A 24,067-nucleotide genomic window follows, 5' to 3' on the forward strand; every position below is an offset into this window, starting at 1 on the left:
GGCGTTGGAGCGGGGTTGGAAACATGGCGGGTTGAGTATCTGAGCGGTAAGTGAGGGATGTGACTGGTGGATAGGTTTAGACTTAATTGATATGGGGAGACGAAAGAGGAAGCTTAAATTCTATTTTCTTGGGTAGATTATAGCGCAGATAGTATTTGAGGCTTGGGTTATGTGGACTTTTGTACTGATCTGGCGGTTTCACTACTACGATTGGGATGTAAACACAGTGACAAAAGATCGTCAGGCCTACACGAGTCACTAGATTAGAGTGATCGTATGTTGATCCCTGTTTGCAACTAGTCGATCAAAGTGACGCTTAATAGGTTTGTTCGTAATGCTCAGTAAGCGTGACTATAGTACAAGCTACAGCAATCGTGTCTACTCCACCTGTGAGGATTCTTAGGGTGCCGGATCACTTTGGAATACTGTCAACATAAAGAGAGAGATATCTTGAGCCTAGACCGGTAAAATCACAGTATAACACTTGCGTTCATTTTCTTTCAGCTACTCTGACAATCGAAAAACTTCCATCACTATCGGTAAAACCTACTAATTATTGATAGAAATTATCTTTATTTTCGTAATATTTAAATCTATTAATTAATCTAGAATAGTCTAATAAATTATTATTGTTATTATTAGGATGCTCTATATTTAGTCTCTGATCGGCTCTAAATATTAATTTAGTAGTTAGTTCCCAGGTATATTGTCTTGTACTTAGGTTTTTTATAAGAAAACCTAAACTAGAACTATGTATTAATACTGCTGATTTAATGGTGTAAAAACTGTAATATTCCCGAAGTAAACCTAAGATTGAAATGAAACGCAAGGCTGAGTAATGAATATAAAATATTATAAGATTAGTTTATCAATAAGAAACTACATTGAGTAGCCTGTCTTCTCAACTGCTGTCTTATAAGCCTTCCTTTCCTTCATATTCGCTAGCCATTTACTGATCAGTGGCCAATCCTGACTTTCTGTTCCCAGCTTCATGGCGAAAATGCACTCGATGCTGAATCCCATCATGATATCCGCAGCAGTAAGATCTGACCCGACAATGAATTGGCCCTTGCTAGGGCCTGATTCAAGTTCCGTTTCTAGCCACTGCATTGCGCCTCGCACCATTGGCGCAATCGCAGCTTCTAGCCCCGAAGCATACTGTGCAGCCTCTTTTGGCATTCCCATACGGGCCAAGATAATCTATTGGCGTTAGTGAATCATCTCAAAATATTTTAATGCTAATTGAAGTATTCCGTTAAGCATCGGTAGAAAAACTTACTGGAACAGCACTCATCATGAAAGTACCCTCGGAAGCTTGAATCCATTCCCGAACACTTGCTCTAGCATGTGCTTCCTGAGGCAACAGCCGTGACGTAGAGTCATATGACTCGATGAGATATCTATAGGAATCAGTATACAGACGATCGCCAAGCTTCTAGAGTGGAAAGTAAAGTTGCTCACTCCAAGATAGCACCACTTTCCTGGATGACCAGATCCCCATCCTGAATAACAGGACTACTTCCAAGGTGAGTCGGAATCTTAGCTTTGAACTCTGGCGGCGCTAGACCATTGGCTGCTCTTGGCGAGGTGACCAACTTGTACGAAATATCCAGCTCTTCTAGAAGCCAGGCGATTCGGATCGCTCGGCTTGCATTGAGAAAGTAAAGAGTGATATCTGGCTGCTTGGAAGACATTGTAAAATGTATAGAGGTAATGCTGATTGCTGGTAGACTTGGAGAAATAGAAAGATAATATTTGAGAGGAAGTTATATGCATTTAGTGATTCGGCTTACGGCTAGACTATTTACCTCAGAAGTCCGAAATATCCGTTGTCAATCGGAATAATTACGCTTGCCTACCGAACATCGGGCTGCCGGCTAAGCGATAGCTCCACTGGTGACGCAGTATTCTAGGAGTAATAAATAAATATGGAGGCAGATGACCAATGCGGCAATGCATCTTCGTAGTCTAACGTTAGGTGCCCTCTCTTACGGCCTGCAGTAGCATGTATAGCTGAATTTCAGAAGCTACAGGCAGAACAGCTGGAAACCGTGGGTTCTTGTTGTTTCTACTCTTAGTAACTATATGTCAACTTGCAGAGAAAGCGCGTGTAAGACCTTGGCCTATTTTGCATTTCCGTTAATATTACAGCGACCAAGTCAAACTAACATAAATCTTCTGCAGGATTTGTTGGCTATTATGACGTATGTCCGCTGTAGGTGTAATTTGACCTTTGAAGCCCTGTTAATTCCAAGCGCAAATCTAGGGGCCTGATTCAATTAATTGTATGAGAATGTGCTGTTATGTAAATTTGTATGTTGGTGGATTCGTCATACTCGGCTGCTTTATCAGTGGATGAACACTGTAACGACATCTTCTATATCATAGTTATCGAAGCCTATAGATTTCTAGTGATAGATCCATTAAAACCAGATCAAGATTAAAGAATGACGTAACTTGGACACGTCCGATGACCACCTCGTAGATCGGCTGCCGCCTTGATGCAGCATGGTATACACTCCCGCTGCCGTAATATGCGCACTTCTTCCCTGCTCCCGTTAACCAAGAGTCCGACACATCTCGCCAAAGGATTGCCAGCAAGTCTTCGGAGGTAAATTATCGGTTGGAGGCAACCTATCTGTCCGAGGCTATCAGGCACATAGCCTTCTCCGTCTATACCACGTATGCTGCAATCAACTTGATCCAGCCTGGAGCAGTTATGGTAAGTGCACTGGACTCGCCCCGCGCTCTCGATGATCTCCTTTAGCATGGTGTAGGCACCGACACGGCAGCTTCCCGCGCTACCCAGGAAGTGAAGATCAACAAGCAGGCCACCAGTAGACTCCTCGACTAAGAGTTTGACCGTCAGATCAGAGCTTCCAGTGTCGGTAAAAAGTATGGGGAGAGCTATGTTGCCACTCAGGGTGCCTGTCGCCCTAGCTTGGTAGTCGATTCTGTACTGCGCGAGAGTATTGAGTACATCTCGGGGTACATGTCGGTCTCTCCAGTCTAACCCTAAAAGTCCATAAGACCTTGTGCCTGTTTTATCGGCAATGAACGAGTATTGCCGTCCAGCATTCGTCTGGATGACACCGGGTACAACATGCAGTTTCACTGCTTCTTCCGGCCGATCCGATACATTTCGTAAGATGTCAAAGTAAAAGCATATTCCCCCCACAGAAGTGGCAGTAAATGCCTTGTGTGTTTGAACAGGATACAAATGGTTGGTAAGAAGAAATTGCGCAGTATGGTACACCGAAGCAAGGTCGAGGAGCCGCACGAGCTGAACAATATCTCCCCAGTAAGGATCTTGCCGAGTACCAGCTCCATACCTTTTTCCGAAACTAGTGTCAGCCATAGCGCTGCCGACTTGTAGTCGGTAAATGAATCTTAGGCCAGAGTGGTAAGGCTTGAGATCGGCGTGGAGTTGGAGAGCAGAAAGATTCCAGATAAGGAAGATAATGGTCTCGGCCAACACAGGAAGACAATAACCCCTCCTGGGTCTGGATCGATCTCCGGAACAGTAATAACAGTTACAGAGGTTTGCTAAGTTCACCGAGGCTTGCTTATAAGCCTCAACATAATTGTCAACAGACATGTTCGTGTCGGCATCAATGTATGGACCCAGGGACAAGAGTTCAGGGAATACTGAGGTCGCAGAATAGGAAAAGCCATGTCCGTATTGGCCCGGCTGAAAGCCAAACCAACTGATGCAATCTTGAGGATTGAATATAGTACCTGTATCAGCATTGACCAAGGCTTGAAAGACGCAAGCGGCAGCTCCGATCAGACGTCCAAAGTCTTGCTTAGCATCGAGAAGCTTCTCGAAAGAGCTCCCAAACGTCGTGAGAAGACAACTATTCCATGGAATGGTCCCAGAAATAATGCGGTCACACCGCTGCTCATAGCTGTACACAACCTTATCAACAGAGTTGATGAAGTACGCGGTGCTATTGACCTGGACGTGAGTGGATGACTCTGCTGTCCCGTAAATGACCAACAGACGGATTGAATCATCATTAGTCGTGGACTTGTAAATCGTAGCATTATCGGCACTTCGGATCTCGATCTCGAGGCCGAGGAAGTAGAACCCAATAGCGGCGATCCATCCGCAGGACCGACCACCTGTCAATGTTACCGAGGTAAGCACACCGGAAGAAACACGTGCCACAGCGAGCAAAGCTCTAGCAACATCTGCAGCCTCATCCATGTATCCATCGTTCACGTAAGGGTGGTGAAATGACATGAACTGCTCAGCGATGCATGCAAAGGTCGTTGACTTGAGGGTTCCGGAGCAAGCTCCTACCAGATTCAACCATTGGCTGGCAGAGGGACGTAGATGATCGGGGGCGTCACAAGCATCAGCCAATCTGATCATGATTTCGGCACAGGCTTTTGGTGGGTGAATTTCAGAAAGACACGCACAGAGCATGAGGCAAGTCAGCCCTTTGTCAGTCTCCGCAAGGACTCGTACTATATGCTTGATTCCAAAGCCAAACCAAATGACATCTCCTATGGCAGAGAAACTCTTCAAGTCCCTAAGTGCTCGAATGAGACGGTCATGTCCAGTGGGGGACAAACGGATGAGGGATGACATTTCTTGCCCCACGACGATCGTGAGAGGAGAAACATCGGCAGCTGTGACGCGTGCGAGAATGGAGATTGGCACAGAAATTGACATCCTGGCGATCTGGACCCAGTCGATAGAGCCTTGTTGCTCAAACGGGCCGCCCGCAACAACCGCAGATGACAAGGTGAGAGTATTTGACATGGTAGAGGATAGAAGGTCATTGAGTATAGAAGCCTGGATGAAATATTGCCGATTTCTGTCGAAGCATTAAGTCTGAACTTGATAACAAAACAAGTGCGCTTGATGGACTCTAAAAGAATCTAGACGTTGTCAGATGATGGCGGCGGCGCTAAGACCAAATTGTTAAGTTGGAAATGTATTTTCAACCTGTTCTATGACACGGCAAGCTGTGATTGGTGTAGACACGCGTTATTCGTTACACAGCATCGGTCCGTAAGCACTAACATGCTATCGGATTTTATCACAAGTTACAACGCACAGTCATCAGGCTGCGTAAGACTCCTCTTCCCTCTATTGAGCTAGAGCTCCATTTTCATTGGCTACAACCATCTACCGCCTTTTCAGAGAGTCGCCTCTGTTAGCCACTTTATCCGAGCGCATCACCACCAATATCAATAGACTTGCAGATGTCAAGAGTGCTCATCGACTATTAACATGAGGACTAGAACAATATTTTGCATATTTCGGGTTGGTATATGCGGGGGCCACACAAACTGGGTCGAATCTTCTCTACATGCTTGTATGGAACATGCAGAGTCGTTCGCTCTGCGGACACAAACTGGTGGAGCTGACTGAATGCGGGGGTTTAGGGAGCTGGATCAGGGTGTCAGTGAGTGGGTGAATCACAAATGAAATTTTGTGACAAGATGAACTAATAACAATAACAGTAATAGCAGCATTTCCCGTCCGCCACCAGAGAGCTTTATGATGGTGAGATTTTCCGGTCATATGTACCCTTAATTGGCCTTATTAGCACTGCATTGCCAGGCTGGTCACAGTTGCATCATTGCCACACCATTCGAGTAACTAAAAGCTGAGTGGGCTGACGCGATAACTCATGTAACTATATAATATCTAAGTCAGCTCTACCTAGTGCTCTTCTATACTGACACTTTCGATTCGAATGGCTCAAGAGCCTGCTGACTAGCCTTTCGCGCATCCATCCTTTCAAAGTACGCCACCACGTTCTTACGCCCAGGACTAAGGACCCATCCAGCGACTTGCATAACCATCATCTTGAGTAGTCCATAAAAGTGGATGTCGGCAGCTGAGAATCGTGAACCACAAAGGTATTCCTTGCCTTCAAGTTGGTCGTCGAGGAGGTTCAGGAACTGATTGATGGTGACTTTCTGGACTACGCGAGCCTCAGGTACTGGGATTCGGTTGCCCTTGTAGAAGTCGATGGTATCAGGGTCGTTCCGATACCAGGCAATAATAGGCTGAGCCAGTTCGAGATCCATCCTCCGAAGCCACATGCGGGTCTCAGCACGCTCGAGGGCCGTGTCGCCGAATAGGGACTTGCCTCTCTTGGCGACTTCATCGAGATACTCGCATATCGCGGTGGTTTCGGTCAAGATGAAGCCGTCGATATCCAAGGCTGGGACTTCGCCTCGCGGGTTCACGCTGCGGTATGCGAGCCGCCGGTTCTCGAGGTTCATGATGTCGATGGTCTGGACGTCGAACTCTAGGCCGCCGCGCTCAAGAACGAATAGGCGGACGGCGAAGGGATTTGGAGCTTGTGCGTCGTAGAACTTCATGGTTGGACGAATCTGAGGCTGGAGGAGAAAGAAAGAAGCAGATTTGCATACAGATGGAGGTGGAGAGAAGCTGTTCTTGAGAAGATAATTAAGTGAAGCATTGCCGTTACATCCGTGGAGAACCTGATACTTATACCTTTATTTTCGCCTTCAAGAGATACTATGCTCCATGAAAGCCCTAAAGCCCTGTTACTAAACTGAATCATTGAAGGGATTTAGGTTCTTACATCCGGTAGATACTTCAAGTTGGAGCTGACCTGCATTAGTGCGAGTACCAGTAGATGATTATGTAACCCGGACTTCGCCATGTCAGCTAATGCATCGTCATGGATTTAAGAAACTTATCACCGGCAGATTATGAGGCAGAAGCCCACCGCGAGTTTGCGAAATAGTGGCTGTCGCCCACTCAAGATATGTAAACCTCAAGCAGTCTGATTTGAAACCACACTATCTACTTGTCTGTAGTATAACCATTGACATGTACCTCAGAGTCCTTAAACGATCTCATCCCGCTGATAAATGTCAAGCCAGCAGCCTTCGCCCATCGAGGGTCAATAGCGCCAAGGTGAATATGCGGCGAGTCATCCATCTCGGGATCAAAGGTCTCTTTAACAAGTCCATCGCCAAGATACAAGAATCGATTGGTGCTCTTCTTCCCACTGGCAGCATACTTGATATCATAGTCCTCCCAGCGCACCTTACTCAAAGCTCTGACAAACTGCAGTGTAATACCTGGCCAGATCAAGTTAACTCGTCCTTTTAACGGTCCAGACTCTGTTTTGTACCAAGCCGGACAGTCCCCTGACCACGCACAGCCTTTCAACCATGTTTGAGCATGTTCGACGAAGTCATCCATCGCTTCTTGCTTGGGAACCACGCTGATGATATTGTGCTCCATCTGTAGCTTTTGAACGACTTGTACTACGTAGTTGGCGACTGCGTCCATGGGTCCGATGAGAGATCCGTTGGCAGAGGGCCAGTAGGCGCCAGTGCTGCCGTGGAAGTAATTCGGGAACTGTGCCAAGGCGACTGACATGTAACTGTCTGGACTCTGTTGAAGGAACTTGGATATACGGAGCCCGTTTGGCCCGATGACTTCGAATCGTGGGATGAGGTCGACATTGAAGCCTGGCTTTGGTCAGAATGTCTATAATCAGATCTTCTCGAACAGACCTACCAGTCGCACAGACTACGGCGTCAACCTTTCGTTCAACGCCATCTGTATCTACAACCCCGTCTTCCGTAAGTTTCGCGACTCCTTTAAAGACGACCTCGACGTTTGGCTCTTGGACTGCGTAGATGAAAGGGTCACCTGGAGTGATACGACGGCACCCGGGGACAAATTCAGGAGTAAAGCCTGGAAGCGGATTAGCATGTAGCTAAATCTGATGTTCCCTGAACTCACCCTGGAGAAGCCTTGGATCCTTGATCTTGATCTTCATTTGATCGTAAAAGAACTTGATGGCATTCCTCTGGTAATCAGTGCCGCTGTAGAAATTTGGAAAGAGGCCATTGAGACGTCTCTCGATGCTCTTTCCATGAGCCTGAAGCTTGGAAGGGTCCTTCTTGAAGTTTTCTCGATCTTCAGGTGAGTCTTGTAGCACATTTAGTATCCGAGACATGATCACTAAAGGCAAAATTGGACGTACATTCGGGGCTGAACTCGTCACCTGCGAGTCCAGGTGCAAACCAGATTGGAGTGCGAGAGAAGACAGTCATGTTGGAAACATGAGGCTGCTGGATGTCAGCAACACTACGGGGTTGACTGAGAGTGGTAGTGACTTACCTGCATTCTGGGAACTACCTGTACTGCCGAGGCACCACTCCCAATTACAGCAACGGTCTTATTCTTCCACGCCTCCTCATCAAATCGCTCATCCCATCCGGCAGTGTGAAGCAACTTAAACATCCGTAAGTACAAAGAATCAGCACACGAACTCTGCAGACTCACCGTTCCCTTGAACTTATCAAGACCCTCAACTTTGGGCCACTGATAAACATGTTGACTTCCAGAGTTGTTCACCAGAATCTCGGCATCTTGGTGATACTCTCGACAGTCGCCATTCGGTAGCTCTTCCCGCAAAAAGACCCGCCAGAAACCCTCCTCATGCCATTCGGCCTTCAGAACCCTAGTATTAAACTTCATATACTTATCAAGGTCAAACGTGGTGGCGCATTTCTGAAGGTACTTCTGGATGTCTTGACCTCTTTACTCAGTCAGTATGCAGTGATCTGCTGGGCCTTGCAACTTACGGGCTCAGAAATCGGGGCCAATCTGGGTTCGGTGCAAAGCTGTACTGATACACGTGAGATGGGACGTCGCAGGCAACTCCGGGATATCTGTTATGGTTCCAGACACCTCCGAGCTCACTACTCTTTTCGAATACGGTGAGGTCGAAGTTTTCACACTTGACAGAGATCCAGTATGCGAGATTGATGCCGAAGAGACCGGCACCTATACTGATAACTCGGATCTTACGATTGGCTTGGAGGACATATGTCAGCATGAGTAGTACGTAAGAGAAAGGTTTTGACTAACATGGGTCACCAAAAGTCTTGTCCGAGATTTTGTAGTCTGGATTGTAGTTCTGATAGTACTGACTCCAAACTTGGGCCTGGGTCAGCCTGTTGACCAAGTCTTGCGAGTCAGGGATATCAGGGCTCATGGTTAGTAAAGATAATAATAAATATCGGTCTAAAGCGTTCTAAAATGATGTTTTTTTGCTTCAACTAACTAGACGGTTTTGGAAGCTGTATTATACAAATTGATGCCCATATTCTCCGAACTACATGCGAGTGAAACGATTATTGAACCTTCAGGAAATACGGCCTATGGTTTCGATTGTAGTCAGCAGATGAGAAAGCTCGGAACTTCCATCGTACACAAGATGAAGAGCGGCTTATCCGACAAATGGAACTCTAGCATGGCAGCTTCGCCTTGCCGACTATGCCTACGAAGTCACTATCTACTCTTCGAAAATCGTGATCAAATTTCCGACATTAAAATTCCAACCAGATGAAGACTCAAAGCAGAGACAAGAAGAGATGAACCTGGTCCGACGCCAAACGCGTAAGCAAGCAAGGGATCAACGAGCTCGGAGGCTAGCTAAATACAGACTAGTCAAGCTCGGAACTACCGATCCCCATACCCCACAATTGCCTACCCCGGACTTTGGAGCACGGGGCTTTGTTTTTCGGATCGCGATGATAGTGAGATTATGTATGAAATGCAGAAGAAGGCGAAGTTATTGACTTCTATGATCATGAGAACTTATGTCATTTCTTCCTCAAAGCCTCATAAAGAATTTCTAAAGAATTATCGTTAGAATGTAAGGCAGCTCATCGACCCATTTCAACTGCGATCTCTTGCGTTTACTAATTGGATACGCGCAGGTCAGCTACACTGGTGTTGCATGGCGATTATGTCTCCCCATATACAGTTACAACCGCACATGTATTGCTCGAGAAAGGTCTTACCTGGGAGTACAAACATATCGACATTCTGAAGTTTAAGACTCGGGTACGTGGACGAGAAAGTCTACAGAACTAACTACTCTGCATTATACTAATCGGCTATAAGACTCCTGACCACCGCAAATTACATCCTTTTGGCAAAGTGCCAATTTTAGACGTACTGAACGACCGAGGCGAGAGAGTCCTTCGAATCTGTGGTATAAGATTTATCTTCCCTGCGGAGTCTATGGCACTTACTGAGATTATGTAGAAAGCTGCGCGATTGCCCGTTATATCGCTGCCATGTATTCTGATCACGGAAACTCGTTGATGCCAGAAATCTCCGATGTAGACGGTCTGGCTTCATTTGAAGAGGCTGCCTCAATGGAGGTTTGCTATTTTTCCACTACAGCATGGAAATACTGCGGAGATATCATCATCAAACCGTAAGTCAACTTTATTTTCGTATCGTCTACTCCGTATTATTGATTACATTTCTAATTACCGCTCCCAACAGGATACTCGGTATACCAAGAGTAGAGAAAAAGGCACTGGAGGATATTTGGAACGAGTTAGATGGCGCACTGAAGGCCATGGACGGGATGTTGTCGAGCCGCAGTTATCTCGGTGGCGCAGAATTTACCTTGGTCGACATTTGGTCCATGCCATGGGTGTCACAGCTGATTGATTTGAAGGGAGCTGACATATTTTTTGCTGAGTTGCCGCATCTGAGAAGCTGGTGGGAGATAGTCAGCTTGAGGCCAACATGGAAGGAAGCTTGTGGCCTCATGGATAAAGCGATGGAGGTGATGCGACAAAATGCAGCAAACGGATTGTAGTTATAAAGACAGTAACGACTGTTGACTAGATAGTTTCGTCATTCGTCGTCTATCAGGGATGAGCGGAGGTAGCAAGAGCTTAGAGGAGCAGTTCATCATGGCAGAGTATAAAGGCCTCTCATGACCGCAGCCAACACAGACTTCTAGTTTCCATCCAATTGCTTAAATCACGGTACCAATTTCAGTCTAGTGAGTGGCCCAGACCACTAAAACGAAGTGAACCCCCTGTGAAAGAAGACTGCAACTTTTAGTTTGTACGGGGTTCCCGAGACTAGAGCGCGGGGTTGCCCACGTGATCCGGGGATTGTCCTACTAACTCGCTCTATAACTGCGATGCAACCCAACCGAACTCTAAACAACATACCAACTTTAAAAGCTAGAGCTGCCATGACCATGTCATTGCCAATTGACGCCAGCAACGATGCACCAGAAACCCAACGAATCACCCGAGGCGGGCGCCGGAAGCGCAACGAATACGCTCTGGTCGCCTGGTATTTTATAGCCCTTTATCCATACCTACAAGATGCTAACACAATGACTAAAGTATGCTCTGCAAGTCTCGAAAAGTTAAATGTGACGGCCAATGGCCCTGTCAGCGCTGTACCAAGCGTGGCGTGAATTGTACCTACCCACGCCGTGGCAACATACCCAGCATGAGCCCAATGCCTACAGAAATAAGCCTGTAGGACTTCAGATCAAATGTCCAGACAGAATGGATCTAATCAGTTGATTTATCTAGAGAGATGGAATACTCCCCAGCAACTGAGGACGGAACCACGCCCCGTATATCTGTGGCTGATGGCGGCGTCACCTTGAATGAAACAGCGCGTCAGCCCGCGCAAACCAGTATTAACCCAGGTGCCTCGCTGCAAAGTCCTGCAAACACCGAAAGATCACCTACAGCTCGCCGCTCAAGTTTTGTTGATACCTTCAGCTTAGCAAGATCATGCCTCGAAGCTAATGGCATCGTGGACCAAGTTGAGAAGCAAGTCCAAGGTTCAACGAGTAAACCATGCTTGACATTAGAACAAACCCTTGCTTCTGCAGGTGACGACTGCTTGAAACCAATCCTGGAGCTGGGTTACGAGAAAGCTCGAAACCTGTTCATCACCTTTGCGGAAACCATTTATCCGATTTATCCATGTGTTGATCTGCACTCGACAGAACTGGTTTTGGATGCAGTCTTCGGGCGATCAGCGAGCCATACCTCACAACCGACATCGATCAACCTGACGAAAATAGATGTTCTTAAAACCCTTCTCGGGCTAACTCTGCTTATTGAAGATGATAGCGTAAGCCCTTTGGCACGGCACCTTCAACGCTACGTCGATTGGTCAGTGGAAAAGGCTTTGATGAGCAGAGGCCCAACTATTGGCGATGTGGTCATGGCTACTTTGATGGTACGACCCATATTCGGATCACATTTCTCACTTGCTGACAGATGTAAACCTCTAGGGCTTGTATTGATTCCATAAATCGGAACATATGAAGGCATGGCGACTCGTCAGTCTAGCATCGAGAACATGTTTCGAACTGGGTCTTCATCGAGCGCCAGAAGAAGCGCCGCAGACCGCCGAAGTTCCTGGTTCTTTCTCCCCGCGACAATTATTCTGCTGTGTATACGTACTAGACAGGACGTTTTCTTTCGCAACTGACCTTCCTCATACTACCAAGGACGAAGACATAGACGAGAAATGCTTTGATCTTGTGAGTCACAGTCGACCTGGACCCGTAGGTTTACTCCTTCTGACTCACAACAAGGGAACATCAGCTCCATTCCTGGTCGTAAACATGGAATACACACGCCTCAACTCGAAGATCCTAGGACTGCTAAAAGCTTCAAGCAAGAGCGCTGTAGAGGGCCGCCAACAAAAAGAGTACGTTGATTTTAAGATACAGCGGCTACGCGATCAATTCCGTGACCTCACGGCAGCAGCCCGATCTACAGCTTTACCTAGTCACCCTTGGTATCCTCTCCAGAACGAAGTCCTTATGAATGACCTAGAAACATTTCTAGAAATACGCATCTGTCACTCTCGAATACTACTACGCAAACCTCTCCTTCACTCCTACAAAGGCGATCGCGACAAGACAGCAGCTGCAGCAGTCTGTATCCAGTGCGCCAAAGCGACCATATTTCTATGCTCCGGCGTAATCAACAAGGCAGTGCCTTTGAAGTTTCTTCGAACCTCGTACGAGTACTTTACCGTGTCGTCACTGGCTATAATCCTGCTGGTCGTTTCTCAAGATCCAGAAACCTACGGGCCAGAGAGTAGAGACGCATTCCAAGAAGCGATCAGAGTACTTCAGGTATCCAAGTGTCGAAACTTTGCATGTGGGAATTTGTCCTTTACTTTTGAGCAACTTATTAGGATTGGGGAGCGGCTTCACATGCCTAAAGATAGCAACACGCCGCTGTTACAAGACTTTGGAGATATCGATATGGGGCAGCTCTTGGAGGATCCACAATGTGGTGAATTGGGTAAGTTAATGGCATCCGAAAGCGTGATAGAGATGAATTAATTGGTGACTAGGCGATCTGCAAACTCTTGGTGATAGTATATTCGGGCTATTTGGGACGAACAGAAACTGGCCTGCCAACAATAGCTATATGTGAGATACATATACCTAAATACTATGAATGGGAGATAGTATACATGACCAATACAACCTAAAGCGGGTGCTTGATGACAACCTTGGTCAAGCTGACCTTCCCTTTGTTCACGTCTTTGATAGCCTGTATTCCCTTCTCGGCCCCTTCCACGATAGCAATATTGGGGATCCGGAATAGTGTCCCGTAGTTCTTTGCCGCCCAAACGACCGTCCTCTCTAGACGAGCCTCCCATACCGGATTTGCTTTATTACCCCCAGGAAACTCGAACGGGACAGGATTGTCGACTTCCCTCGAAGCGAGAATCATTCTCCATCGTGGCGGCTTGGTGAATTGGGGAAGGGTACTGACGAATGTGACATCTGGTACTGTAGAGATGGACTCGCACTGCTGAATGGTTCCAGGACTGCTTGTCTTGCATACAGTGTCTAGAACATATCTTATGGTGGCACCGGCTTCTTCACATGCAGTCTTGACTGCATCAACGACATTCGGGTCTTGATAGTTGAAACATTTTGTTGCGCCGAGCTCGAGGAGAGTCTTGTGATTGGCAGGCGAAGCAGTCGTGAATATCCATTTCACTCCCATAGCCTTTGCAAGCTGTATTGCTGCGCAGCCGACGCTGCTCGCACCGCCCCAAACCAACAAAGCGCCAGTAGGAGGTGGCCCGTAAATACCTATAGCATGAAACGGGATCTCGAAGTGATTTAGCAACGCATCTGCTGCTGAGCGCACCATGATACTGAGAGCAGCAGCATCTGGCCGAGGGAGCTGAGGGTGTAACTTGACAGACATCAAGTTTGACTCCACAATGGCAAAGTCTTGATGACCGCCATGATATCCTGGCTTAGAACGTCCTGGGTGATTGGATCCAAAGACAACGTCCCCTACTGCGTAGCGACTAGTCCTTCCAGCTTCTATGACAGTACCACAGATTTCATAGCCGCATACGTTGTTCTTCATGCCCAGATCCTTTGGGTGATTGAGATCGGCTGGATTGATGCCTGAGTATTCGACTTTGACCAGGGCTTGGCCATCTTTGGGATGATACGGTTCTGGTATGTCGCGAATAGAAAGTCCGCAGGAGTTGTCGACAAAGATACACTTGTTCATATTGACTTTCGAGCTTTGTGATTGTTCGGTAGTTGGAAATCTGCCAGGACTGTAAGTGCCGTATCGAGATGCAAGGTTGTAGATTTTATTCTGAAGTCTGATTGGCAATCATGAAGTTGCATCGTGTGATTGCTAGGATCGTCACGTAGCTATTCGTGAAGTTCGGAACTTCCGACACGCCCCCCCTTTTTCGTATCGGCCAAACCGAGATCCATCCGACCGCCGACTCTTGAAGTCGGAGCGATGCATTCCAGGCGTCAACATTTCGCTGCGACAAGGTACCAAGAAGAGTATTCTCGGATGGTTCGGCCCAGCAACCACAGAAGAACGCTGTCGTGTCGCGAGAGACATAAACGGGCATCCACTTGATCAACTTGATCTGCCAGCACAATCTTCGTTTAATCAGCACACATACCCGCCCAAATCTCAACTATCTCTGTTAGCTTCAACTTCCTAGAAACACCATACTATCCCAAAATGGCTCCTTACTTAGCTCCCGAGTGGCTTGAGGTTAGACTCTCTCCACTGTAGAAGCATTCACAAAGCTGACCCATCACAGGTGGAGAAAGAGCTTGGTGGTCGCCTTGTCCTCGGCGGGACCATGGGGAATTATCGAGCTGGTGGGGAAGCCATTGGAAAATACATCAGAGCTCATCTGCCTCCTCCCCGAGACGATGGGCTTGAGGTTGGTAAGTGTACAGCACATTCACGCTCTATTATTCAGCTAAAGTAGCATAGCGGACGAGAAGATTAATGAGAACGTGTCTGTTCGTATCTACAAGCCGAAAGACTCCAAGGAAGCGTTGCCAGTTGGCGTTTTCTGTCACGGAGGCGGCTTCTCTGATGGATCCATCAACATGGAGGATGGCCTGTGTAGACTGATTGCATCGATGTACCCTTGCATCATTGTCTCTGTAGAGTACCGTCTTACACCAATAGTCGATATCGAGGTCGTTTTCCAGGACGCCTTTGACGGCTTCTCGTGGGTGAGTAACTTTGACTTACCAAGCTCTCAGAGGTATTTCTAACGATAGCTGCAGAGCTACGAAAACGCCTCCAAGTTGGGTGGAGACCAAAAGCGAGTCTTCATGCTGGGCAGCTCATGCGGTGGTACACTCTCCCTTGCCACAGCCCATAGACTGATTGAACTTGGGCGGGAGGGACAACTCAAGGGAGTCATCAACATGGCTGGTGGTACAGTTCATGAAGGCAATGTGCCAAAGCATCTCCAGCACTTGATGAAGTCCATGGAAGAGAACGCTACGGATGTCCCTATCATTGACGGGCAGACAGCCAAGATGATCAACGGTACGTAACGAGACAGACTAGAATTACTGAGGATCTACTAACGCCCAATACAGCATCGACTGGTCTAGATAAGCATGTTGATGATGAGTGGTTGTTCCCTCTCCTCTCATCGCACCTCGCAAAGTTTCCACGGACCTACCTCGTTGCCTGTGGCGCAGACCCTCTGAGAGATGGTAACGTAGCAATGGAGCATGAACTTCGCAGTAAAGGGGTCAATGTCAAGCTCGACATGTACGAGGGGTTACCCCACGTCTTTTGGATGTTTCCGACTCTGAGTGTTACAAAGGCGTTCATTGGGAGTCTCCTGGCTGGTATTAATTTCATCTTGGAGTAGACTTAGAGTCTTTCCTGTTTAACTAGGTATCAATACTTAGAGTGATCATATAGTGATGGGATAAACGGTTAGGCTTACGCAAGATTGCTCAATATAAAACCTGTTCAGTGGCTAGATTACGATGAAGCAGCATGCTATAATGGATTGTTAGTGCAATGACCAGACCATCATGAGATTATAGTGTTAGAAAGGGAAGATAGGTTTCAACCTTTGCAAGATGAAAATAGTAACAGTAAATCTTCAAATGAACTACTCTTTGTGAACTACTCTATGCTCAAATTTCTCTACAATTTGCCATGGTCAAATCGGAACCAAGTAATTAATTTCCGCATACCCCGCGTTTAAGATATGTAAGACAACCTATCGGTATCAGAGAACCAGGCGCCGGTAGCAGGGCATGTGACCTCTTACGGAACGATCTTGGCAGCACATTACTCACAGAAGTGTAGCCCGGAAAAGCCGTGCTATAGCAGGAGTACCAATGCCTATACTCTTAATACATAGAAAGGGTTTGTGTGTATTGTTAGAACATCTTGACGATTGTGGTGTGTCTCGGCTCTTCCGACCCAAAGTCGGAAGCTGGTCGAAACCCCCATATCGATTGTCCAGACAAGCAGAAAGCATCGTCTTCTTGGAAACCAACTGCCAACAGGGTCTAGCAGCCGGAGGGGGTTTCAGCCGGGTATCCCGATAGCTGGTTGCACAAGCATCTGGTACTCCAGGGTCATACCCCGGATCCCCAGGTCGGAATATAAATAAGAATTCCGAGACTTAGATGGAGATTCGTGGCTTGAGCATAAGCGTGGCCACTACCCCGGATTTCCGTGTATCGCTAGCCCTTGAGTTCCAACCAGGCTGTGGATAAAACTCTAAGCAACATCCAGCTTTGACGTTGAGCTCCATCGACTTCCCCTCACCTGGCGGCACAAGATCTACCATTGCTACAAATCGCCGTTCGATAGTCTTTGAGTATTTCTCTGTGCGACCTTATCCGGGATCTACTCTCACTTCACAAAAGAAAAGCTGAGCACATCATGGCGCAATCCTCTAATAGCGTTTTGCAGCGAAAAGATGGCCCGATGGTAAGTTCTTCTGCATCCCGGCACAACAGCATAGCAGTCAAGCACTAGCTCTTTGTTGTATATACAACTCGTTGACTTCACTTTGATATCATCTATAATTCTCACACCGCAGTGCTGACACATGTCTCTTTAGTCATGGCCATTATGGTGGCGATTGATCATGATGGGTAATCTATCCTTCTTCGTCATGATGGGTCAAGTTCTCGGTGCTTCCATCCCTCCCATGCTTCTCCCTCTTGTGAAGGACATGCATGTGAGCAGCACAAAGATCTCTCAGCTTACAAGCTGGGGTACTCTTTGCATTGGTCTCGGAGTAAGTAATAGGACCCAACCCAGTAACTCATTTGAGTTCCATCGACGCTGAACATTTTCTCGATTATCAGAATATCTGGGCACTCCCCACCGTCGCATATATCGGTAGTCGATACACCATCCTTATCGGTCTTGCAGTATTCACGGCCGGCTTCTTCTGGCAAGCCAGAGCACAATCGTACGAATCTCTACTCGCTGCTCGTGTCATCGGCGGCTTGGGCGGTGGTGTTGTGGAGGCCTTAGGTCCAGTCGTTGTGGTGCTCCTATTCCCACGCGAGTATGTCGCCAGAGCCATGAGCGTATATACCTGGGCTTTAGGTGCGGGCGCTGTCTTCGGTCCTCTGATTACCGGCTACGCTGTCGATAATCTTGGCAGCTGGAGATATCCGAACTACATCTTTGGCGGCATCTGTGCTCTCAACCTTCTCGTCATGATCTTGATGTTCCCAGAGCCTCTTACCAACATCCGAGTTCCAGGTGATCCAGAACGCTTAGATATCGCCATCGAGTCTGCTGATGAAGAACAAGGCGATGAGCCGAAGAAGCCTTTGGAGGAGGTAGGTAATGCGCAGCAATACGAGACACGTCCGGCTTCAGTGGCGACATTCGAGCCATGCAAGCCCGGTGCACTCTGGTTCAGACGATCATTCTTTCTTACGCTCAGACATAACCATCCACCACCGAACTTCCTCTATCTTGTCGTGGAGCCATTCAAGATACTCGTGTCTCCTGCTGTCGTCATCACAGTCCTGCTCTTTGGCTTCTCAATCGCCGGTACCATCGCTACCTCAATTCTTGTCTCGATCACCTTCTCTCAGCCTCCCTGGCTATGGACGTCTGGCCAAGTTGGTTTGTACAACATTGCCCCACTCTTAGGTTTGATGGCTGGCATGCCTTTTGGTGGCGCCGGGGCGGATTGGCTTGCTGAGAGGCATCTGCGACGCCATGGCGAGTTCAAGCCCGAGTCAGTATTGCCCGTCCTCTTACCATTTGCTATCGCAACGCCAGTCGCTACAACCCTCATAGGTGTTGGCTTCAAGCGCGGCTGGCACTGGGCTGTCGTTGGGCTCTTCTGGGCCATCCTTAACGCCAATCTCACCGGAGGCTGCAACGTTCTGATTTCCTATTGCACTGAGAGCTATCCTAAGAAGGCCATTCAGATTGGTGTCGTGGTTAATGTTATTAAGAATGTCATTGGATTTGGCGTATCCTACAGCACTCTGGACTGGTGGATGAAGGATAAGTACTTCATGTTCTTGACTATTGCTCTGGTCATTTTTGTGCTTTTCATTGTGGCCGTTCCGTTGTGGATTAGTGGACCGAAGATTACTCGCAAGACGAAGACATGGGTGAAATATGAGGAGGAATAGGGTGTTATCTACGTAGTTGAGCTCGGTGAGCTTGGAAGTACTGTTCTGTCACAGGTCTGAGGATAGTACTTATGGAGATCATGGCACGGTCTTTCTTCTCGTGGCTTTGCAGCCGAAGCCAAGATACATATCTATTGCACTACAGAAAACGCGCCATAGATATTTCGAAAAGGCTAGCAGACATCCCTTTGCCGTTCTAGCTTGGGTTCTTCTACTTGCTATTTAAGGCACTCCCAATAAATACCACTTCAACAGCAGCAAATCTATATCAAGAATTAGTGTCTTAGATATCAGTAGATATGAACCACCTACGTAGCCGTTGCAGCAAAAATCTCAACTCTCTTTGCGTTGGTGAACAGTTCCAGGATGACTGCAAAAGAACAGTCAAACCCACGGTGAGACCAATTCTCTGAGTTGTTGTATGGAGGCTGTTGAGGGCAAATATCGTAAGAACTGGTAGTGCGGACGACACAATAACTGTCAACAGATTGCTTGCTCTCACAACGGTGGTCTCAGAATATGAGGCCAAACCGGATTCGACATCAACCACCCTCGCAGCATTCAGCCTCTCACCACACAAGCGGTGAAAAATGAATGTAAGGACCTCTTTTACAAAGTTTGTAAATGGATCAGAGTCTTCAGCCGTCTTGTGTAAGGAAACATACTGGGACGGGTCCTTTGGTTTCCAGGTGTAGAGTTCCGGAGTACCGGTTTTCGCAAGGAAGTTAGCACCTCCTTTGGGGTCCGTTAGCCAGTCTCGGAGAGTCTCGAGCTGGGATTTCCTTGGAATCTGTAGTTGAGATACTTCGGACACTAAATGGATGTTAATGCACCTTTGATTGTGAATATCCGGTAAGGTAAGACCTACGTTGAACGATGATGTTATCTAAGCATAGAGGGCAGATATTAGTAAGTTGCTGAGTGCTTCAATTTGATGTTCTTACTATATTCCGTGAGCTTTGGTCTCAGTTTTATCAAGAGAGAGCGATTTTGTAATTGTTCAGGACGCTCCTTTCGATGTGCTGATAGGATCAAAACAGTGGCAGAACGAGGTCAAGAAGTCGGCTTTCTTCTTGATAGGTAGACACAAGTCAAAAGGTAGATACACGTCTATCAATCTCATCTCAAATTTGCTAGGATAACTAACTAACAATGTGATAGCTGAGAAGAGGGAGCAAAAGGAAAATGCTGAGAAAGAAGAGGAAGATGCAGAAAGACTTCTCAAAGCTCAGCTTGAACAGACAGAAGAGTTGTTAAAAGGCCGATCGTATGTTAATTTAAATACGCCAGATAAAGGATTGAAGTCTAAGCAAAAGAAATAGTTCTAAATTAGGAGTTATTTTATTTGTATTATTCAGCTTATATTATATATAAGTAATAATATAGTATAGCTCCTTTCTAGGAGTAGATAAACTCAATAAGACTTTATTTAATTTCCTACGAGGCTCTGCCTGTATAGTGATCCATGTCTATTCACAATCGCGTGCGTCGCTGTTGACCTAGCTGGATGTACAAGGTAGTGAAGGATGCCAATGCGATTCAGGAGTGGAACATGCCTTCAACGATAAACAAATCCATCTTGCGGCTTCTCGACCGGGCTTTGAGAAAACCCACAATGGTTCGTAAGCTCCCTACCAGACCCTTCCCTCAGTCGCCACATAACACCCCACTGCAGAGGAAACATAGGCACGTCCGGCTGCGGCATGTTGTCTGGATAATGACACGCAGCTGCAATGGCCAAGCTGCAACTTGCAGCGACGGGCATGGCAGGTGATAAGTGCCGTGTTGCTGTGATGACAACCGCAGTAGCCATGAACACAGCAATGATGATGACAAAAATAATGGCTATAGGTGAGTATCCACAAGTTAACACGATCCAATTAAGAGTATCTTCAGCGGCGACGATGAAGATACTCTGCGACAACAACCAGTGCATAGAAATCGAGGCTACCAATAGAGGGATGCTGTATCAATATGGGAGCTGAAGGAAGTATCATGATCGTTGCTTGCCTCTTGGGTTGGATGAGAAACGTAGAGACCTTCTTTCGTTGCCATATTCGCTCCATTCCTTTGCCGCGGCCATGCAGTTAAAGAGGATGTTGTATTGGAAATAGAGCAATGAAAAGATCAGCTGAGGCAAGTTGGCATGGAGGACGTTTCAGATCAGACTTTCTCGCGCATGCCCTCCCACCGTAGACCCGATATTAATGTAAATTCGTTGACACTACCAAATCCAGGATCCCAAAGGCTCAAGAGACAGGCAGCTTCAAATAGTAATTATATAAATAAAAAGAAGACTGCTTATACCATATGCCTCGTAGCCTACCCATCTGCAGCCACTCTGCACATCACTGACCAAATCGCTAGATGTCTGCTATATCAGTCGCTGAGCAGGGTGGGGTAACAAGCCATGAGGCTGGTCTCAAAATAATGCTGTATAACTAAGTTTCCAATATTCTATACAATCAAAGAAGTCCACGCGTAAGCTAGCGGAACATCAATATAATCAAGGTAAACACTTTTCTCGCTTCTCGCATAATCAGTTTAGAGAATGACCCGCAGATGTTCTTTCCTGCCCCATTGATTATCATATAAATGATATCAAGCAATAGATGCCATGCCTTTCTCTTATGACATCCTAGACAGGAACGCTTGGGCTACGGAAGACCAGTCTGGAATTTCTCAGTTGGTGACTGCGAGCGCCAATTCTGAAGCAGCATGGCGTAACGAGGAAGAATCATCTGGGCAACCCGCGGGCGGAGGTGACGAAGCGCAGGCAGGCCCCAACGCTTCCGATGATCAGATTGTCTGTAGGGAATGCGAAGAGTGTCCTGCCATCTGGTACTGTAAGGAATGCCGCGCTCTTTGTGACGAGTGCTGGTTCAGTCGCGGGCCGCACAAGAGAAAGAGTCCTGCGCATCAAAGGATAACACTCAATCAGTTGTAAGGACCTCTTACTCAGACTATAAAGCTGTACAAGGACTCACTAGCGCAGCAAACTATTTGAAAGGATCCTGGACCCGGACTCCTCGACCCTAGACTCGCAACATCGGGATGATGACGATAGCTTGTGGTTCTCCGTCGATGGTGATACTGGCTCGCTTGAGCCTCGGGAATTTCCACGTTTCGGCGCTATTGTGTCCGAACACCAGAGGCAGCATTCACCTCAATCACCCCCTTATCCTCGCCTTGTATCCTTTGTTGGCAAGACTGGGGAAGGAAAGAGTGCGATAATACGACTTCTGATAGAACATTTATGGGACGAGACAGCCCGGCGTAGGATGATAACACTCGACGTCCCTACCAAAGCCCCAGTCGTGGGGCCACGCCAGAGGAGTATCCCGACTTCTGGAGATGTACACCTTTATTACGATACACTGATGGACGAAGACGAGGCCGTGGGCCGTCCACTACTATATGCGGACTGCGAAGGCTTTGGTGCTGGAACTCAGAGGCCTACATACCATCATGGCCGACGAGGGGATGACTGGAGGTCGGTTCCAGGGTTGCCAGACATCCGAAGATGGCAGGATAGCTGGAGATATGTTATAAGTGGGTTCAGACGGTCTTTACCTGCGGTTGAAAAACGACAGGACGTCGTCAAATAACTCTTTCCCAAGCTCCTGTACAACTTCTCCGACGTCGTTGTCAACGTTATGCAGAGCCATTCGTTGCGGCAGATAGACGATTCTATTGTCGAATTACTCGAATGGGCCGAAGTTTCGCATATATCTGCTACCAATCGCTTTGGGTTACCTCACCTGATAATCGTCGTTAATCGATCTGACGATAACTCAAACTGGGATCCTATCGCGACTGGCCAACAAATCCTCACTGAGCAGCAACGTATCTTGGAAGGAAACGACAAGGTGAGAGCAATGGCGGACCGATTTCGCGGGGTTGGTATTGAGATCAATACCCTGGAAGATCTCCTTTTAACCTCATATGCGTCTGTCCAATTCATCCGGCTTCCTGAGAGACAATCTATTTTCTGTCTGTCTACACAGTTAGCCAGACTGCACAGGATGATCTACCAATTGAGTAACGAATCATTGGATGAGAGGTCTCGCAGAAGGATGCTTCTCTCAGCTCCAAACATGGACGAATTCTTCAGACTTGCTTTTGACCACTACACAAACAAAGTCAAGGAGCCCTTCGACTTCTTAGCTCAGCTGAATCGCTTCGCCCGCCTCCGGCTAAGATGGCAGCAAGGCTTTCAGAACTGATGATCGCGACGTTCAAGGTTTTAGACACAAATGGCGATCGAAATTCTATTGCGTCGCGATTCTCTGGTGTTATGGCTCCACTTGTCTGCTCCATCATGGCTCTAGATGCTGCGCGGTCGTTCAAGAGTCTTGCAGGGAGATGGGTTGACATCTTTTGCGGCGAAACCGACCAAACAGCTCAGAGCTGTTGGGGATCAAACAAGAATTCCTACAAAGTGCAGGTCGTTTAAGCCTTTGAAATTTTCACCTCTATGAGCTTGAAATGCGAGTACCAGGGGGACGATGGAGAACGATGTGTGAACAAAAACGCGACTCACCAGTGCCACCAAGATCGTCACGGCGACTTTATTGGGCATGGATCATATGAGTCTCAGATATTCGATGAATTGATGGTGCAATGGGATAATAGACTTCACAGCGGACTGGAGGCACTTGACCAAGAAATTAACAGTCAAGACACACCACAAGCGATGCGCAACACTACGTGGAGAATTCACAAGTCTGCTGTAGAAGCTCTCTACTCAGCTGTCGAGACCCTAGAAATACCCGATCTTATGGTGTGCTCTTGGTGTTTCTGCAATGACTCTTCAGAGCTTCTAGCCTGTGGACATGGAATCTGCGACGCCCGTCTGGCCGAGGTCGCCACACCAGCCTCGGAGATTGATCAAAGGCTTAAGGCAGTTAATTCCTGCGACTTTCACAATCCATCGCGTTTATTCAAACCGCCGCTCCAGTTTTTCCAGCTTCCCTCTTCAAGGGAACTTAATATAATTTTAACTATAGTTATTTATTTATACTATATATAACTCTATTAGTAGCTATATTTAAAAGATTAAGCTTTTATATTAAAATCTATCTATTTATTTTAAAAGCTAGATTTACCTGTTTTTTTATATTACTATATACTTAATAAATAAGTTTTATAGCTATAGCTTATTACTTTTTAAACTTATTAAAAAGGCTTTATTAAAAGACTTTTTATTTTATTTTTAAATCTTTTAATAAGCTTATTTAGCTTATTTTTTTAATTATTAAGGAATTTATATTTATTAAAATTTAGCTTAAATTAAA

General features: G+C 46.8%; 8 protein-coding genes across 8 annotated transcripts; 4 read left to right on the forward strand and 4 right to left on the reverse strand.

Annotated features, from left to right (window-relative positions):
* Nucleotides 1–879: 879 nt before the first annotated feature.
* Nucleotides 880–1,694, reverse strand: FSUBG_12592 (GTT1-glutathione S-transferase; the record flags this gene model as incomplete). The annotated part of the gene is made up of 3 exons (XM_036677394.1): nt 880–1,200; nt 1,280–1,400; nt 1,462–1,694. The coding sequence occupies 3 exons, from the start codon at nt 1,692–1,694 to the stop codon at nt 880–882; spliced, it is 675 nt and encodes a 224-aa protein (XP_036531940.1).
* Nucleotides 1,695–2,440: 746 nt separating this feature from the next.
* FSUBG_12593 (uncharacterized protein) lies at nt 2,441–4,771 on the reverse strand (the record flags this gene model as incomplete). The annotated part of the gene is made up of 1 exon (XM_036677395.1): nt 2,441–4,771. The coding sequence occupies one exon, from the start codon at nt 4,769–4,771 to the stop codon at nt 2,441–2,443; it is 2,331 nt and encodes a 776-aa protein (XP_036531941.1).
* Nucleotides 4,772–5,691: 920 nt separating this feature from the next.
* On the reverse strand, nt 5,692–9,014 carry FSUBG_12594 (sterigmatocystin biosynthesis monooxygenase stcW; the record flags this gene model as incomplete). Its single annotated transcript, XM_036677396.1, has 11 exons — nt 5,692–6,471; nt 6,576–6,605; nt 6,833–7,080; nt 7,162–7,476; nt 7,526–7,705; nt 7,754–7,942; nt 7,998–8,085; nt 8,135–8,248; nt 8,300–8,477; nt 8,602–8,833; nt 8,888–9,014. 11 exons carry the CDS (start codon nt 9,012–9,014, stop codon nt 5,692–5,694), a joined length of 2,481 nt encoding a protein of 826 aa, XP_036531942.1.
* A 2,369-nt stretch (nt 9,015–11,383) lies between these two features.
* Nucleotides 11,384–13,163, forward strand: FSUBG_12595 (uncharacterized protein; the record flags this gene model as incomplete). Its single annotated transcript, XM_036677397.1, has 2 exons — nt 11,384–12,040; nt 12,132–13,163. 2 exons carry the CDS (start codon nt 11,384–11,386, stop codon nt 13,161–13,163), a joined length of 1,689 nt encoding a protein of 562 aa, XP_036531943.1.
* Nucleotides 13,164–13,311: 148 nt separating this feature from the next.
* Nucleotides 13,312–14,364, reverse strand: FSUBG_12596 (toxD; the record flags this gene model as incomplete). Its single annotated transcript, XM_036677398.1, has 1 exon — nt 13,312–14,364. The coding sequence occupies one exon, from the start codon at nt 14,362–14,364 to the stop codon at nt 13,312–13,314; it is 1,053 nt and encodes a 350-aa protein (XP_036531944.1).
* Nucleotides 14,365–14,841: 477 nt separating this feature from the next.
* On the forward strand, nt 14,842–16,006 carry FSUBG_12597 (sterigmatocystin biosynthesis lipase esterase STCI; the record flags this gene model as incomplete). The annotated part of the gene is made up of 5 exons (XM_036677399.1): nt 14,842–14,874; nt 14,924–15,053; nt 15,103–15,350; nt 15,405–15,672; nt 15,726–16,006. The coding sequence occupies 5 exons, from the start codon at nt 14,842–14,844 to the stop codon at nt 16,004–16,006; spliced, it is 960 nt and encodes a 319-aa protein (XP_036531945.1).
* A 1,034-nt stretch (nt 16,007–17,040) lies between these two features.
* Nucleotides 17,041–18,770, forward strand: FSUBG_12598 (HOL1; the record flags this gene model as incomplete). Its single annotated transcript, XM_036677400.1, has 3 exons — nt 17,041–17,088; nt 17,222–17,401; nt 17,472–18,770. 3 exons carry the CDS (start codon nt 17,041–17,043, stop codon nt 18,768–18,770), a joined length of 1,527 nt encoding a protein of 508 aa, XP_036531946.1.
* Nucleotides 18,771–21,387: 2,617 nt separating this feature from the next.
* Nucleotides 21,388–23,226, forward strand: FSUBG_12599 (phospholipase A I; the record flags this gene model as incomplete). Its single annotated transcript, XM_036677401.1, has 4 exons — nt 21,388–21,713; nt 21,766–22,315; nt 22,391–22,719; nt 22,914–23,226. 4 exons carry the CDS (start codon nt 21,388–21,390, stop codon nt 23,224–23,226), a joined length of 1,518 nt encoding a protein of 505 aa, XP_036531947.1.
* Between the last annotated feature and the right edge of the window lie 841 nt (nt 23,227–24,067).

Source organism: Fusarium subglutinans (assembly GCF_013396075.1).
Source record: "Fusarium subglutinans strain NRRL 66333 chromosome Unknown NRRL66333_c0000277, whole genome shotgun sequence".
In the NCBI taxonomy this organism is placed as follows: Eukaryota; Fungi; Ascomycota; class Sordariomycetes; order Hypocreales; family Nectriaceae; genus Fusarium; species Fusarium subglutinans.